At 43.2% G+C, this 16,660-nt stretch overlaps 1 protein-coding gene across 2 annotated transcripts; it reads right to left on the bottom strand.

Moving 5' to 3' along the window:
• Nucleotides 1–417: 417 nt before the first annotated feature.
• kgd4 (alpha-ketoglutarate dehydrogenase subunit 4) lies at nucleotides 418–15,354 on the bottom strand. 2 transcript variants are annotated; one of them, XM_078397098.1, is made up of 4 exons: nucleotides 15,270–15,354; nucleotides 8,793–8,856; nucleotides 4,586–4,788; nucleotides 418–1,448 (listed from the first exon to the last, which is right to left on the bottom strand). In XM_078397098.1, the coding sequence occupies exons 1-4, from the start codon at nucleotides 15,318–15,320 to the stop codon at nucleotides 1,431–1,433; spliced, it is 336 nt and encodes a 111-aa protein (XP_078253224.1). In that variant the 5' UTR covers nucleotides 15,321–15,354; the 3' UTR covers nucleotides 418–1,430. The 2 variants fall into 2 exon arrangements, with proteins under 2 accessions (XP_078253224.1, XP_078253225.1); XM_078397099.1 differs by lacking the exon at nucleotides 15,270–15,354 and adding an exon at nucleotides 9,603–9,665.
• Between the last annotated feature and the right edge of the window lie 1,306 nt (nucleotides 15,355–16,660).

The raw sequence follows: 16,660 nt of genomic DNA, 5'->3' as shown, positions 1-16,660 counted from the left end.
AATAAAGTCTTTGGATTATTATCTAGGTGTACGGCTTCTGTTATTATACAGCCAACACAACAGCCAATTAAACTACAAACCCTGTGTGCAGGAAGGAACTGCAGATGCTGGTTTATACCGAAGATAGACACAAAATGCTGGAGTAACTCAGCGTGTCAGTTAGTATCTCCGGAGAGAAGGAATGTGACATTTTGGGTCAAGACCCTTCTTCAGACTACAAACCATTCTACAAACCCTAACACTTAAAAGGATTTGAATTCTTTAAATTTCCCAGTTTGATGAAGAAGAATGTTTCCAAATAAAATCAGATGTTTAAAATTTGAGAGAACTCATTCATTTTGATGAAAAGTCATGCAGTACGATGCCGATGGAAATCAGTAAATTGTGTTCACATTTCACACCAGAAAGACACATGAGTGAATTAAATCACTTTAATCAATTTCAATTCCTTGATTTGTAATAATATTTTGTTGGAACAAAAGTATATGGCAGTAAAAGTACATTATGTAGTTTTATACTCGTATGTTTATTTACAATAGTGCTTTACTTTTCCCCATTATACATTAAAATAACTTTTCAGTTCTGCACTCAGCGGACTGATGCTTTAACATTTTCACGTGCACATGATGATATCGTTATTAAGTCTTATATCTATAATTTTCTACTTTCCAAATTGTCACATTACTGCACCAAAAATCTTTATTCAAACACAGCTGAATTATGTCGTTGGACTCCATGATTTAGTTTCTTTCAGCAATATATTTAAATTTATCTTACGAAAAAATATATAGCAACACCTGGCAAACATAGGATTTTAAGCAGAGCTAGGCACTTAAACCTTTTACATTTAATTTGACCGTTGACAATATGCCAAGTAAATATTTCCTTGGGCTTTTAAATTAGTGGAGTCAATAGCATTTTTTTTAAAGATCTATCATGATACACACAAGTTATTGAAAAATGCATTCCAAATTCCCCACCCAAGTTGTAAAAACAATGGTATGGAATTATATTAAAATGTCCCATCTGTGTTTTGAGACCACTTATATTTGAGACCTGGCAATTAAAATACCATTAAATTCAACAAAATCAAATTATAGTCTGCAAGATATTTATGCACAAAATAATTTGCTTAGTGAATATTACTTAACAGAACAGTATAAAGGTTTTTTTAATTTCACCAAATCGTTCTTATGAAAATTACTGAACGCAATTTGGGGAAAACATCAGGATATTTCTACTTTTATAAACTGTGACAACTCTTCAGTGTTTATTGAACATTTATGGATGTACATTCATTCTAAGGACTTGTCGTCAGTGCAGTCGTTTAAAGTCCTTACAAAAGCTTGTCACACAGTGGGTCTATCGCTTGGAAATGAACAAATCGCCGTAAGGGTCACTGATGGATGAGATAAACAAGCTGTTGGATCTTACTCCGGTCCACCACGCTGTAAAACAAAATTACAGTAGCATGCAGCAGTTTGAATGTACTCAATCTGTATAAAACAATAATAATCTATTGTCTAAAACTAATACATACTACAGTTCAGTTTAGTTATTGTCACGTGTACTTTGGTACAGTGAAAAGCTTTTTGTTGCATGCTAACTAATCAGCAGAAAGACAATACATGATTACAATCAATCCAAATTACAGTGCATAGATATATGATCAGGGAATAATGTTTAGTGCAAGGTAAAGCCAGCAAAGTCTGGTCAATGATAGTCTGAGGGACATCAAAAAGGTAGATAGTAGTTCAGCACTGCTCTCTAGGGAAGCATTGGGAAAACACTAGAATGTGGCACTAAAGTCACAGTCAAGGATAGTCCAAGGACATCAAAGAGGTAGATAGTAGTTCAGGACTGCTGTCTGGTTGTGGTAGGATGATTCAGTTGCCCGATAGCAGCTGGGAAGGAACAGTCCTTGAATCTGGTGGTGTGCGTTTTCACACTTCTGTACCTTTTGCCTGATGGGAGAGGGGAGAAGAGGGAGTGGCCAGGGTGCGACTCGTCCTTAATTATGCTGCTTGCCGAGGCAGTGTGTGGTGTAAATGGAATCAATAGAATTCCAAATTGGTTTGTGTAATGGCCTGGGCTGCGTCCTCAATTCGCTGCAATGTCTTACGGTCCTGGGTGGAGCTGTTCCCAAACCAAGCTGTGCACAATTGTATTCAAATCGATAATTAAATCACTTTCAATCTCAGTCTGAAATATTATCCAATCCAAGCACCAATGCAGATAATTGCTGATTACTTGCATTACAGGAAAACCCCAGAGGAAAATATGACAGATTTAAAACTGATGTAGCTTATTCAAGTCAAACTCAGAATTAGATCTTGAACTAAAAGGATTCAGTTGAGCAGGAAAGGCCAAATTACTTGGGTCATTTACTTTGGAATAACTTAACTAAAATACAATATTGTGTACAATGTGAATAATAATAATAATAATAATGCATTTTATTTATATAGCGCTTTTCATATACTCAAAGACGCTTTACAGAGATTTAGAGAACATAGGGAAATGAATAAATAGATAAATAAGTAAATAAGTAAACGAACAGAGAAAGGAGACAGAAGGTGAGGTGACCTTCAGTGGCAGTACTGAACAGGTGAGACTTCAGCGATGTTTTGAATGTGGTGAGTGTGGAGGAGTCTCTAACGGTTTGGGGTAGTGAGTTCCATAGGGTGGGAGCAGCGATGGAGAAAGCCCTGTCCCCCCAGGATCTGAGTTTCGTCCGGATGTGGGGGGATAGGAGATTGGCAGCAGCAGAGCGGAGGGTGCAGGTGGGAGTGTGCCTGTGGAGGAGGTCGGTCAGGTAGGATGGGGCCAGGTTATGGAGGGCTTTGTAGGTTATGAGGAGGATTTTGTACTGGATTCTCTGGGGGATGGGGAGCCAGTGGAGTTTGTAAAGGACGGGGGTGATATGGTCACGGATCGGGGTGTGGGTGAGTAGACGGGCAGCGGAGTTTTGAATGTATTGAAGTTTACTGATGATTTTTGAGGGTGCGCCATAGAGGAGGCTGTTGCAGTAGTCCAGACGGGAGGTGATAAAGGCGTGGATGAGGGTTTCTGCAGCTGTGGAGGAGAGGGATGGACGGAGACGGGCAATGTTTTTGAGGTGGAAGAAGGCTGTCTTTGTGATATGTTTGTCGAAGGAGAGAGTTTGATCAAAGATGATTCCAAGATTCCGGATGTGAGGGGAGGTGGATACTGGGAGACCATCAATGTTGAGGATGAAGTTTTGGGTGGATTTGGTGAGCGTTTTTGGACCAATGATGATGATTTCAGATTTGTTGCAATTGAGTTTGAGGAAATTTGATTGAAGCCAAGATTTTATTTCAGTGATGCAGTTTGTCAGTGTAGAGTGTGTGGTGGGGGAGATTGACTTGGTGGAGATGAGGAGCTGGATATCATCGGCGAAGCAGTGGAAGTTGAGACCATGACGGCGGATTAATTGACCAAGGGGGAACAGGTAGAGGATGAAGAGGAGGGGGCCAAGGACTGAGCCTTCGGGGACACCTTGGGGGAGGGGAGCGGTGGGGGATTTACAGTTGTTAATGGAGATGAACTGGTGTCTGTCAGAGAGGTAAGATTTGAACCAGGATAGGGCTGTGCCGGTGATGTTAAGGGAGGTTTCAAGTAGGGTGAGGAGAATGGAGTGATTTATGGTGTCAATGGCTCGATTGTAATCATGTATTGTCTTTCCACTGGCTGGTTAGCACGCAACTAACACTTTTCACTGTACCTCGGATCACGTGACAATAAATTAAACATTGTTTAACATTGAGAAGCAGAACCTAATCAAAATGTTGATTATAATCAGTGCAACCAGTTTTCTGTAATTCAGTACAAATTGCAAATTTAGAAATAAATTGTAGCGCAAGAAGAGCACCTTTTATTTTTCTTCTTAGCTACTCTTATAACTGTACAAATGAATATTTTGGTTAGGTTCGTGTTTTTATCATTATTCCACTTACACTAGAAAACTAATAAACTGTGAATTACCATCAGGAATCGTTGAAAGGTAAAGGCCAGATTCTGAAGACTAGAGTATAAATTTGGTGGTAGATTCTGTACAGATTTATTTTCAAAACCTTGATGCAGTGCCAAATAAGAGCCTAATCACAGAATGAGGCATTCGCATTATGTAACACAAATTGTATTACACAATCCAATTCATGTTGAATTATTTTAATAACTGAAGACATTTATCAAAATCATAAATTATTAATTTATTTAAATGCATCATTGAATTTATTGAAAACAATGTAGTTGGTTGGGTAAAGGGAAGTCTGAGCAGATAGGAACTAAATGTACAAGCTGGTTTCAGTTATGTTATAGTTCCAGCAGCACCTTAATCCTCAGTTCTATTCTGTTGGTGGGGTTAGCTGCAGCTTTCAAGCAGCTTTCTGGCATTAAGACTCAGGACCTCAGGTAGTCACAGTTTTCACCATTTAGGGGCAAAGATAAACCCATGCTCACTCACATCATTCATAAGTTCATTTCCTAAGTCATATAATAACTCCGTAGCTCTTTCAATGTTGTGAAGAGTAAACCTAATTTCATCCAGAGCACCGATACCCACCTGAATGTACTCCATTTCTTCTTGTGACATGGGTAATCTTCGGTATTTCTGCGGCAGAGCTCTCACTATTTCTATAGTGTCACGTGTGCCCGACCATTTGCTAACAGGGACAGTGGCTGAAGAAACTGAACTTGTTGCTGTTGTTGTTGGTGGCTGCTGCTGTCCATGGGTTGATGCAGACATTGATTTGAGAGCTTCGAGCACTAAAAAAACAAGAATCAAAAACATTGAACAAACCACAGTACAGCACCCAACGTCCTCTCTGCCGCAAGATAAGGTCTATGCAAACTTCAATCCACAAGAGTTAAAGACAATTAGTAGCTGTTCTACTGCAACCGGATGCATCACTAAATATGGTGATAAATAAACAGCATTTTTTCAATTAGGTTATAAAATCTTCACATGCGTCCTCTCCGTGTTTTGTTTTGGTTTTTAGAGATACAGTGTGGAAACGGGCCCTTTGGCCCACCGAGTCCATGCTGGCCAGCAATTACCCATACACTGGTTCTATCCTACACACCGGGAACGTTTATACAGAAGCCAACTAACTGACAAACCTGCACGTCTTTGGAATGTAGGAGGAAACCAGAGCACCTGGAAAAACCCCATGCGGTCACAGGGTAAACGTCCAAATTCTGTACCAACACCACCCGTAGTTAAGATCCATCCCGGGTCTCTAGCGCTATAAGGCAGCAACTCTACGCTGCGCCACAGTGCCACCCGTTAACAAATAAACCTGTTATGTTAAGGAAAGAAATGAACACCCAACTTATGGGCACCCCATACATATGGACGAGCATTTGGGCCACCAGTGGGATAATTGGGGATGGATTTACCAGCTGCTGCATGCATAGGCTGCTGGGAGGGAACAGGGCATTTCTGCATGACTTCTCTCCCCACCAAATACCGTGTTCCTCTAATTTCTGGCCTTATGCACAGTTCTGACTTTATTTGGCCTGCCCTTGAACACGAGTCACACAAACCACAAGCTCTGATATTCTCTCCCCAGCTCCCTCTTTCTCTTAAAGACCCTGCTTATAAATTACAAACCTTGAGCTGGACATCCGACACCTTTGGCTTACAGTCAATTCCCCCCCCCCCCCACCAATTTATAGGTGCCGGGGTTATGGGAAGAAGGCAGGAGAATGGGGTTGAGAAGGAAAGATAGATCAAGCATGATTGAATGGCGGAGTAGATTTGATGGGACGAATGGCATAATTCTGCTCCAATCACTTATGAACTTATGATTTTGTTTGCAAGGCCATGAAATGTCATGGTACACTTTCCAATGCAGAGAATAATGGGTAACCACTGTAACCAGACATATGATGAAAGAATGGATCGACTGGGCTTATATTCACTGGAATTTAGAAGGATGAGAGGGGATCTTATAGAAACATATACAATTCTTAAGGGATTGGACAGGCGAGATACAGGAAAGATGTTGGGGGAATCCAGAACCAGGGGTCACAGTTTAAGAATCAGGGGTAGGCCATTTAGGACAGAGATGAGGAAAATCTTTTTCACCCCGAGTATTGTGAATCTGTGGAATTCTCTGCCGCAGAAGGCAGTGGAGGCCAATTCACTGGATGTATTCAAGAGAGAGTTAGATATAGCTCTTAGGGCTAACGGAAACAAGTGATACGGGGATAAAGCAGGGACGGGGTACTGATTTTGGTTGATCATATTGAATGGCGGTGCTGGCTTGAAGGGCCGAATGGCTTATTCCTGCACCTATTTCATATGTTTCTATAATAGTTTTAAAGCAGTATACACACAGGACATAGAACTATACAGCACAGGCAAGGCCCACCATGTTTGCGCCGAACATGATGCCTAGCTGAATTGATCTCATCGACCTGCACGTGATCCATATCCCTTTATTCCCTGCACTCCCAAGTGCCTATCTAAAAGCCTCTTAAACCCCACAATGGTATCTGCCTCCACCACCACCCCTGGCAATATGTTTAATCACCTATCACCCTCTGTGTAAAAAACTTTCTCCGTCTCACCTCATAGCTACGCCCCCTGGTGTCGGAAATTTACACCCTGGTAAATTTACCTATATGTAACATGAAAAATCACCCTAAGATGTTTAACAAGTAAAATATATATACTTGTTAAATTGACTTGTATATTTTCATTCAAATGTAAAATGTATTTTTGTCAGGGGGGTACAGGATGTGTAACAGGGTGATTACCCGAAGCTAGTGTTAAGGATTATCATAAAGGAGGCAGAGGCAAAGTAGAAGGACCTTAGAGAGATCTTCATATTTGGGGCCAAAACAACTGATAAGGTCAGAAGAGCTCAGAATAGGAAATTGTGGTGAGGCCACAGAGAAACATGGACTATGGAAAAAAAAGATGTTAAAATTAAGGCACTGTTCAATCATGCAGGTACAGCAGGCAGTGAAGAAAGCTAATGGCATGTTGGGCTTTATGACAAGAGGAGTTGAGTATAGGAGCAAAGAGGTCCTTCTGCAGTTGTACAGGACCCTAGTGAGACCACACCTGCAGTACTGTGTGCAGTTTTGGTCTCCAAATTTGAGGAAGGACATTCTTGCTATTGAGGGCGTGTAGCGTAGGTTTACTAGGTTAATTCCCGGAATGGCAGGACTGTCGTATGTTGAAGGACTGGAGTGACTAGGCTTGTAAACGCTGGAATTTAGAAGGATGAGAGGGTATCTTATTGAAACATATAAGATTATTAAGGGATTGGACACGTTAGAGGCAGGAAACATGTTCCCAATGTTGGGGGAGTCCAGAACCAGGAGCCACAGTTTAAGAATAAGGGGTAGGCCATTTAAAACGGAGATGAGGGAAAACCTTTTCAGACAGAGCTGTTAATCTGTGGAATTCTCTGCCTCAGAAGGCAGTGGAGGCCAATTCTCTGGATGCTTTCAAGAGAGAGCTAGATAGAGCTCTTAAAGATAGCGGAGTCAAGGGATATGGGGAGAAGGCAGGAACGGGGTAATGATTGTGAATGATCAGCCATGATCACATTGAATGGCGGTACTGGCTCGAAGGGCCGAATGGCCTACTCCTGCACCTATTGTCTATTGTCAATCAAGGAGCTCATGTAGAACATCGAACATCGAACATTTGAGCCAAACATGTTGTCTAGCTGAACTGATCTCAGCTGCCTGCAAGTGACCCATATCGCTCCATTCCCTGAAAAGCCATGTGCCCATCTAAAACCTTTTAAATGCTACTATCATATCTGCCTCCATCATCACCCCTAAACGTTATTCCCTTTATCCTGTATTTGTACACTGTGGACGGCTTGATTGCAATCATGTATAGTCTTTCCGCTGACTGGACAGCACGCAACAAAAAAGCTTTTCACTTTACTTCAGTACACCTGATAATAAACTAAACTCTTCTCCGTGGATTGTCACCTTGTCGTGGCGGAGAAGCTCGTGTGGTCCTGAGATCCTGAGAGCAATGCCGTCTGGAGCTACGCTCCTGGTAGGGTCACCCATGGCGGTGAGGTCGAGGGGGAGGTCCCTGACAAAGAGCAATCCAACCAAGATCTCAACGGTGGAATAGGCGGAGGATGATGGCTGACTTTAGTGGAGCGTCACAACGGTTGGGAAGGCGGATGGATGAAGGCTGCAGCAGAAAAGGGTCCCTGGTTGTCTTGGACTCCATGCCACTGGATTCTGACCCACATCTGTCAAGGACCGCGTGGTGGCTGTCTGTGCACCAGTCTCCCCACGTTAAACAGTCATGCACAGGCATCCTAAAAGGACAGTCATACACGCTTCGAGTGACCGCCGATGATGAAACTAAACTGAATTACCCTCTGTGTAAAAAAAACTAGCCCCACACACCTCCATTATATTTACCCCCTCTCACTTTATAGCTATGCCCTCTGGTATTAGACATTCTCATCTTGGGAAAAAGGGTATCTATCCTACCTATGCATATCATAATTTTATATACTTCTACCAGGTCTCCCCTCAGCATCCGACGTTCCACAGAAAACATTCCAAGTCTGTCCAACCTCTCCCTGTGGCTGAAACCCTCTAAACCAGGCAGCATTCTGGTAAACCTCCTCTGCACCCTCTCCAAAGCTTCACAACTTTCCTGCAATGTGGTGACCAAAACTGATCGCCGTACTATAACCTGAATTGATTGCTAGAACTATACCAAGGGAAAAAAATCCTGCCCATTATCCATCTTTTCTGTACTGAATTACACTTACCATTAGGTTGAGGGGTGGACTTTCTATCTGGGAATTTAATTAGTCGTTGGTATGGTTTCACAATCTATAAATAAATTTAAAAGAAAATAAGCACATACTTTCCAAGTCACTCTGATTACTCAGTCCTCAAAACATTCTCAACAAACATTTAGAAGTTTCCATCATCTACCTTCACCAAAGCACTTCAAGATGTTTTATTTCAGAGGATTAATGAATATTCCGTATTTAGATATTTTGAATGCATTTCATAGAAGTGAATGAGATGTATGAAAATACAAATATTGATTTTCAGAACTCCACTTTAAATATTATCTTAGACATTTTCTTTGTAAAATTTGTAATCTCTGGTAATTTATGAATGTGCATATTTCAGGATTGAATAGGATTCCGAAACTACTGGTAGTTTTTAATCCTGGTCACAAAAGTCCTATTATTAATTGATTTTCACAGTTGAAAATTAAGTTTGGAAGTTTAGTTTATGTTCTCCCCATAACTCACATGGGTTTTCCCCGGGTGCTCCAGTTTCCTCCCACACTCCAAAGAGGTGCAGGTTTAGTAGGTCAATTGGCTTCGGTAAAGATTGTACATTGTTTCTAGTGCGTGGGATAGTGTTAGTATGCGGGGATCGCTGGTTGGCAAGGAATCGGTGGGCCGAAGGGCCTGTTTCCGTTTTGTAACTCTAAACTAAATGAACAAAAGTAAGCCCAAGATCTTTGGGCAACTGATCCAAATGGTCCTTTGGTCCCTTCATTATCTAGTTTGATTAACTGAAGGAGTTGGGAATAGATTTAGAGATACTGGGACACTTACCAAGCGCTGGGTGGAGTGCATTATCGAGGTGCAACAGAAACTGACATTGTACAAGAAATACTCCCTCTCGATTGCAGGTAAGAACCTGTTTGTCAGGTGCGAGGTGCTGTCAAAAATAAATTCCAAAGCTTCAAGAAGACACCAAGGAATAGGGATAGGTGGAGTGCCTAAAAATGTTTAAAGTCCTCTTCATGTGTTATAATAATTCTGTGCTTTAAAGAAGATTGAAACTGAGCATGTATAACTGACACTTACTGCATAGAAACATAGAAAAATAGGTGCAGGAGAAGGCCATTCGGCCCTTCGAGCCAGCACCGCCATTCAATATGATCATGGCTGATCATCCTAAATCAGTACCCCGTTCCTGCTTTTTTCCCATATCCCTTGATTCCTTTAGCCCTTAAGAGCTAAATCTCACTCTTGAAAACATCCAGTGAATTGGCCTCCACTACCTTCTGTGGCAGAGAATTCCACAGATTCACAACTCTCTGGGTGAAAAAGCCACTCCTCCTCTCAGTCCTAAATGGCCTACCCCATACTCTTAAGTCTACAGTCTACGTAGTCAGATTCGCTTCTCTGTTGTCAAAGGACAAATGGCAATCGTAAAACAATAAGATAAGATCGAAAGGGTAACAGGACATTTGCTATCTGTAATGGTGGTGAAATTGGGCTGTATTTACTCTTCTGTGTTTTTTGGAGGTTTATAAGTGTTATAAGACCATTTGGAAGAAGGAAAAGTGCTAAGGTGCCTGCTACAGTAAATAACACATCAAATAAAAATTCTGTATATAAGCAGAAGATGATTTTTTGTTCGTTGAGCACTCTACTAGATTGCTCCCAGTGATCACTGTATTTGACGCTCTTAAATAAAGTTTTGATTGCCTTGCCCGATCGTGTGTTTAAAGTTTTCTTTAACAGTGCGGGTCTCTCCCTCTTCTCCCCTCTCTCATCAGGGAAGAAGTATACAAGTTTGAAACGGACACCTTCAAATTCAGAGATATTTCTTCCCAGCTGTTATCAGGCAACTGAACCATCCTATCACCAACTAGAGAGCGGTCCTGACCTACCATCGACCTCATTGTAGACCCTAGGACTATTTTTAATCAGACTTTATCTTGCAATAAACGCTATTTCCTTTATCCTATATCTGTACACTGTGTATGGTTTGATTTCAATCATGTATAGTTATTCCGCTGGTAGACACAAAATGCTTGAGCAGGTCAGGCAGCATCTCGGGAGAGAAGGAATGGGTGACGTTTCGGGTCGAGACCCTTCTTCAGTCATTCCACTGACTTGATAGCACGCAACAAAATAGCTTTTCACTGTACCTCAGTACATGTGACAATAAACTAAACTATCTAACTAGCAAGTGATAAACAATGAAACAACTGTCAACTGCTGCTATAGTGGTTAATTAGAGTCAATAGTGTTTAATTATCATATGCACCAGAACTGGGACAATTAAATAATTACTTTCTGTAGCTTTACACATACATTAAATGCAACAATTCAACAAACAAACAAATATATATATCATAAATTATCAGTTATATTTGGTAATCAGTCCATTATAGTGCAAGCCAAAGTATGTTGTGCAATCTTCTACCAAGTCCTTTGTAGTTCGGTGCTGATGATGATAAAAAAGTAGCCCTGTTCCTGATGGGCATCTTCGTGTGGGGCTCAGTTTAGTTTGGTTTAGTTTATTGTCACGTGTACCGAGGTACAGTGAAAAGCTTTTGTTGCGTGCTAACCAGTCAGGAGAAAGACAATATACGATTACAATCGATCCATTTATAGTGTACAGATACATGTTAAGGGAATAACATTTAGTGGAAGGTAAAGCCAGCAAAGTCTGCAACAACCCGTGTGCAGATCCTGGGCATTCAAACACAGTCTGAAGAAGGGTCTCGACCCAAAACGTCACCCATTCCCTCTCTCCTAGATGCTGCCTGACCTGCTGAGTTACTCCAGCATTTTGTGATACCTTCGAAGTATTACTTCAAAATGAGGGTCTGTCTGGAAATGAGTCCCCAGCGTTGCGAAGGCTATGTTTGGCCTTGTTGATGCAGAACATTCCTTCAGTAAAAAGTTCACGCTTAAGAATGCAAATCAATCTGGCACATTGAGATTGTTCATCCTGTCAGCTGCAGACTGTCAAAGACATCTGGCAGTGCACGTCACTGACAGAACTTTCACAGTAACTACACTGTGCCTGGCTGATGGCAAGAAGGGCTCTCCCCATTCGAGTCTCCATCTCACTGATGGCACCGATGAGTTGGTTGCAATGGGTATAGAGACTGTCATCCCTGGAGGAGTTTCAGGAACTGAGGAGTAAACTAAAACAGGAAATCAGATGGCCAAAAAGGGGCTAGGAGATAGCTCTGACAGATAGCATTAAGGACAATCCCAAGAGATTTTATAAATACATAAATGGGAAAAGGGTAACTAGAGAGAGAGTGGGACAACTCAGGAATCAAAGTGGTCACCTCTGTGTGGAGCCACTGGAGATGGGCAAGGTCCTCAATTAGTATTTCTCCTCTGTATTTACCGAGGAGAAAGACAGGAGGGCGGAGGAACTTGGGGCAGTCAATGAAAGTGTCTTGAGAGCAGTCAGTATTATGGTCGAAAAGGTGCTGGAGGTACTATCGTGTATGAAGGTAGACAAATTTCCAGGGCCTGATCAGATATATCTGAAGACATTGTGGAAAACTAGTGAGGAAATTACAGGAGCCATGGTTGAAATTTATGAGTCGTCCTTAAATACAGGAGAGGTGCCGGAAGACTGGAGAGCGGCAAATGTTGTGCCTCTAATCAAGAAGGACTGCAGGGAAAATGTTGGGAACTATAGGCCGGTGAGCTGAACATCTGTTTACAGAACGTAACGAGAGAGTATTCTGAGGGATAGAATATACGGACATTTAGATGGATAAGGACTGATTAGTCTGAAGAAGGGTTTGGAGTATTTGGAGTATTCTGTTCAGTTCTGGGCACCATGTTATAGGAAAGATGTTGTCAAGTTGGAAAGGGTACAGAGAAGATCTACGAGGAAGGTGACAGGACTAGAGGGTCTGAGCTATAGGGAGAGGTTGAGTAAGCTGGGACTATTTTCCTTGGAGCGCAGGAGGATAAAGAAGGAATCCTATAGGTGTATAAAACCTCTGCACAGAGTCTCTTATCCGCAGTAGGTGAATTGAGGACATAGGTTTAAGATTTGATAGGAATCCGAGGGGTAACTTTTTCACGCAAAGGGTAGTAGGTGCATGGAACAAGCAGCCCGAGGAGGTAGTTGAGGCTGGGACTATCCCAACGTTTAAGAAACAGTTAGACAAGTACATGAATAGGACAGGTTTGGAGGGATATGGACCAAACGCGAGCAGTGGGACTAGTGTAACTGGTTCATGTTGACCGGTGTAGGCATGTTGGGCCGAAGGGCCTGTTTCCATGCTGTAACACCCTATGTATCTCCTTCTGGAATGTACATTTGCCAAGGTGCAGGGGCAGTGGTTAAGGATACAGGGGCTTTGTCAAATCTTATGCTACACAGCAATGAAAAACAGGGACCTGCGCTCTTCAATGGTTCCAATAATTCACACCAGTACAAACACGATCACGATCTGTACTAGAATTATACAGTAGAGATATGAGCCCCATCAGTTCACCTCGTTAATGCTGGCCATGATGCCTATCTACGCCAATCCCATCTGTCCCAAAGATCCCGCCTGACCCACTGAGTACTCCAGCACTTTAGTGTCTTTTTTTCCTTTATATCTTTTGCTCTCTCTACCCAGTAACCTGTATCTAGGACAGAAATTAGAATAGACAATTTCTTTCAGGAGTCTGGTGTCAGGAATCTAAATACATGTTTGCCAATGAAGCTGACTGGGTATAACAAGAACCTCAGTGCTCAGGATGTTGTGCGAGAGATCACGTTTCCAGTTGATTCGGAGAATTGTGCAGAGAACTTATTAATGGAGCAATGTAATCACACTTGCTTACATTATCGACCTACAGTTCAAAGATGCACATACCATAACCGTATATTGTTAACATTGCTAAGCACTATACTAACAATTGAAGCTCAGTTTTACTTGTGAGTTAGATGCTGCAGCCAGTGCAGACCTTCATGTTCATAAGTCACAGGAGCAGAATTAAGCCATTTAACTTATTGAGTCTACTCTGTCATTCAATCATTGGCTGATCTACTTTCCCTCAACACCATATCTCAGGATTTGTAGTACTTTCCGATTTATTTTAGGTTGAAAGCATTTGCAATATTTTGTTTTTACTCTAGTATACATCTGCATTCAAACATACCATTGATGTAGAAGCAAAGAACCGTAAATGCTGGTTTACACCGATATACGCAAAGTGCTGGAGAAACTCAGCGGGTCAGACAGCATATCTGGAGAAAAAGAATGGGTGACGTGATGTGTGGTGTTAAGAAGCAGGTACATCGATAGGCCAAGTTTAGAGGAATATATGGGCCAAACAAAGGCAAGTGGGACTTGTGTCGCTGGAACATGTTGGCTGGTGTGGGCAAGTCGGGCCAAAGGGTCTGTTTGCATACTGTATGAATCTACGACGTTTTGGGTCAGGACCCTTCCACAGAAGAGTCTGAAGGTGAAGAGGGGTTCCGACTCAAAATGTCAACCATCCAGAGATGCTGCTAGAACCTCCGAGTTACTTTGTGTCTATCTACACCATTGATATAGTGAAGCATGGAAACGTGTGCATTGCCCTGGATAGAGTGAAGATAGACATAAAAAGCTGGAGTAACTCAGTGGGACAGGCAACATCTCTGGAGAGAAGGAATGGGTGACGTTTTGGGTCGAGACCCTTCTTCAGACAGCGTGAATGTGGAGAGGATGTTTCCATTCGCAGGAGAGACTAGGACCAGATGCCATAACCTCAGAATAAAACATGAAAAGGACAGAATAAAGGAAAGATGAGGCAGAATTTCTTTAGTCAGAGGGTGGTGAATCTGTGGAACTCATTGCTACAGAGGACTGTGGTGGCCGAGTTAATGGATAATCTTAAGAAGGAGATTGACGGATTCTTGATTAGTACGGGTGTCATGGGTTATGGGGCAAAGGCAGGAAAATGGGGTTAAGAGGGAAAGATAAAGCAGCCATGATTGAATGGCGGAGTAGACTTGTTGGGCTGAATAGCCTAATTCTGCTCCTCGAACCTATGAAGGGCAGTAACCGGACAAACAGGGGCCTGGCAGCTCATCCCAGGGGCTTCCCTTCAGTTAATGGGACAGAGGTCATGGTCAGTGGCTGCAACATGTCTCTCTCTCATTCCTTCGCTCCAGAGATGCTGCCTGACCCGCTGAGTTACTCCAGCACTTTGTGTAAAGCAGCATCTGCAGTTCCTTCCTAAACATTTCGTCTCTCGCTATCTATCTATATATCTCTGTGGATGTGGATAGCGCGGCGCCGCACTGGGGCAGCGGCGGCATCTCCCGTCCCGTCGGCCTTGCCCGACAAGGACAAGCTGAGGGTAACGGCGCGGCCGCGGCGCCGGGCATGTTGGACAAGGACACCCGCAGCTCCGCTCCAGCCAGGCTCAGCGGCGGCCGCTCTCCCCCGTCTCTGACTGTGTAAAGCAGCGAGAGGCACAGCACGAAGAGCTGGACGCGGAGCGGTGGCGGCGGCGGCTCCTTACCTGGATGCTCCGGCCCACGGCAGCCATCTTAGATCCCCAGCTGTTCCCCATAGCGACGCGGCGCAGGTAGCACTTCCGGGGTCGCGGCACGGGCCAACCGCAGCGAGGCGGGGTCAGCAAGGCGGAAGCGCGTGTGGACACTGCACAATGTGTCAAAGGCAGACACAAAGCGCTGGGGCAACTGAGGCTCAGCGGGACAGGCAGCGTCTCTCTGCAGAGAAGGAATGGGGGCGTCTCGGGTCGAGTTCATAAGGCCACAAGTGACAGGAGCAGTGTAAGAAAATAACTGCAGATGCTGGAATTCTTTATTCACAAAATGCTGGAGTAACTCAGCAGGTCAGGCAGCATCTCGGGAGAGAAGGAATGGGTGACGTTTCGGGTCGAGACCCTTCTTCAGACGTGATAGGAGCAGAATCGGACCATTCGGCCCATCAAGTCTATTCCGCCATTCAACCATGGCTGATCTATCTCTCCCTCCCAACCCCATTCTCCTGCCTTCTCCCCATATCCCCGGACACTCGTACTAATCAAGAATTTATCGAGTGTAAGAAAATAACTGCAGATGCTGGTACAAATCAAAGGTATTCATTCACAAAATGCTGGTGTAACTCAGCAGGTCAGGCAGCATCTCAGGAGAGAAGGAATGGGTGACGTTTTGGGTCTGAAGAAGGGTCTCGACCCGAAACGTCACCCATTCCTTCTCTCCTGAGATGCTGCCTGACCTGCTGAGTTACTCCAGCATTTTGTGAATAAAGAATTTATCTAGCTCTGCCATAAAAATATCCATTGACCTGGCCTCCACAGCCTTCTGTGGCAAAGAATTCCACAGATTCACCACCCTCTGACGAAAGAAATTCCTCATCTTCCTAAAGGAGCGTCCTTTAATTCTGAGGCTATGACCACTACGAGTGGAAACATCCTCTCCACATCCATTCTTCTGTACGTTTCAATGAGATGTCCCCTCATTTTTAAACTCCAGCGAGCACAGGCCCAGTGTAAAACCTGAATGGATGAAGCTAAACGCTCATCGAGACCCTTCTTTAGACTGAGTCTGGGGAAAGGGATCTGTCTGAAAAAGGGTCTCAACCCGAAACATCACCCATTCCTTCTAGCTAGAGATGCGGCCTCTCCCGCTGAGTTACTCCACCATTTTGTGTCTACTTTCAAAAGGGAGTCTTACCTGTTGTCACTACAACTTTTTGTGACTATCTTTGGTTTAAACCAGCATCTGCAGTTCCTTTCTACGCACAATGTATCAATGAGGTGGCCAGATCCCCATGGGAGCACTGGGGCATGGTGACTGAGGTCCCAAAGCCACCAAATACATGCTCTCAGCTCACAGAGTTCCCAAACCAACTCACCTCACCATGACCTGACAGCATATATTGGAG

Source organism: Rhinoraja longicauda, chromosome 3 (genome assembly GCF_053455715.1).
Source record: "Rhinoraja longicauda isolate Sanriku21f chromosome 3, sRhiLon1.1, whole genome shotgun sequence".
Lineage (NCBI taxonomy): Eukaryota > Metazoa > Chordata > Chondrichthyes > Rajiformes > Arhynchobatidae > Rhinoraja > Rhinoraja longicauda.
The sequence above is the reverse complement of the archived record's forward strand: the minus strand, read 5'-3'. Positions and strand labels throughout refer to the sequence as shown.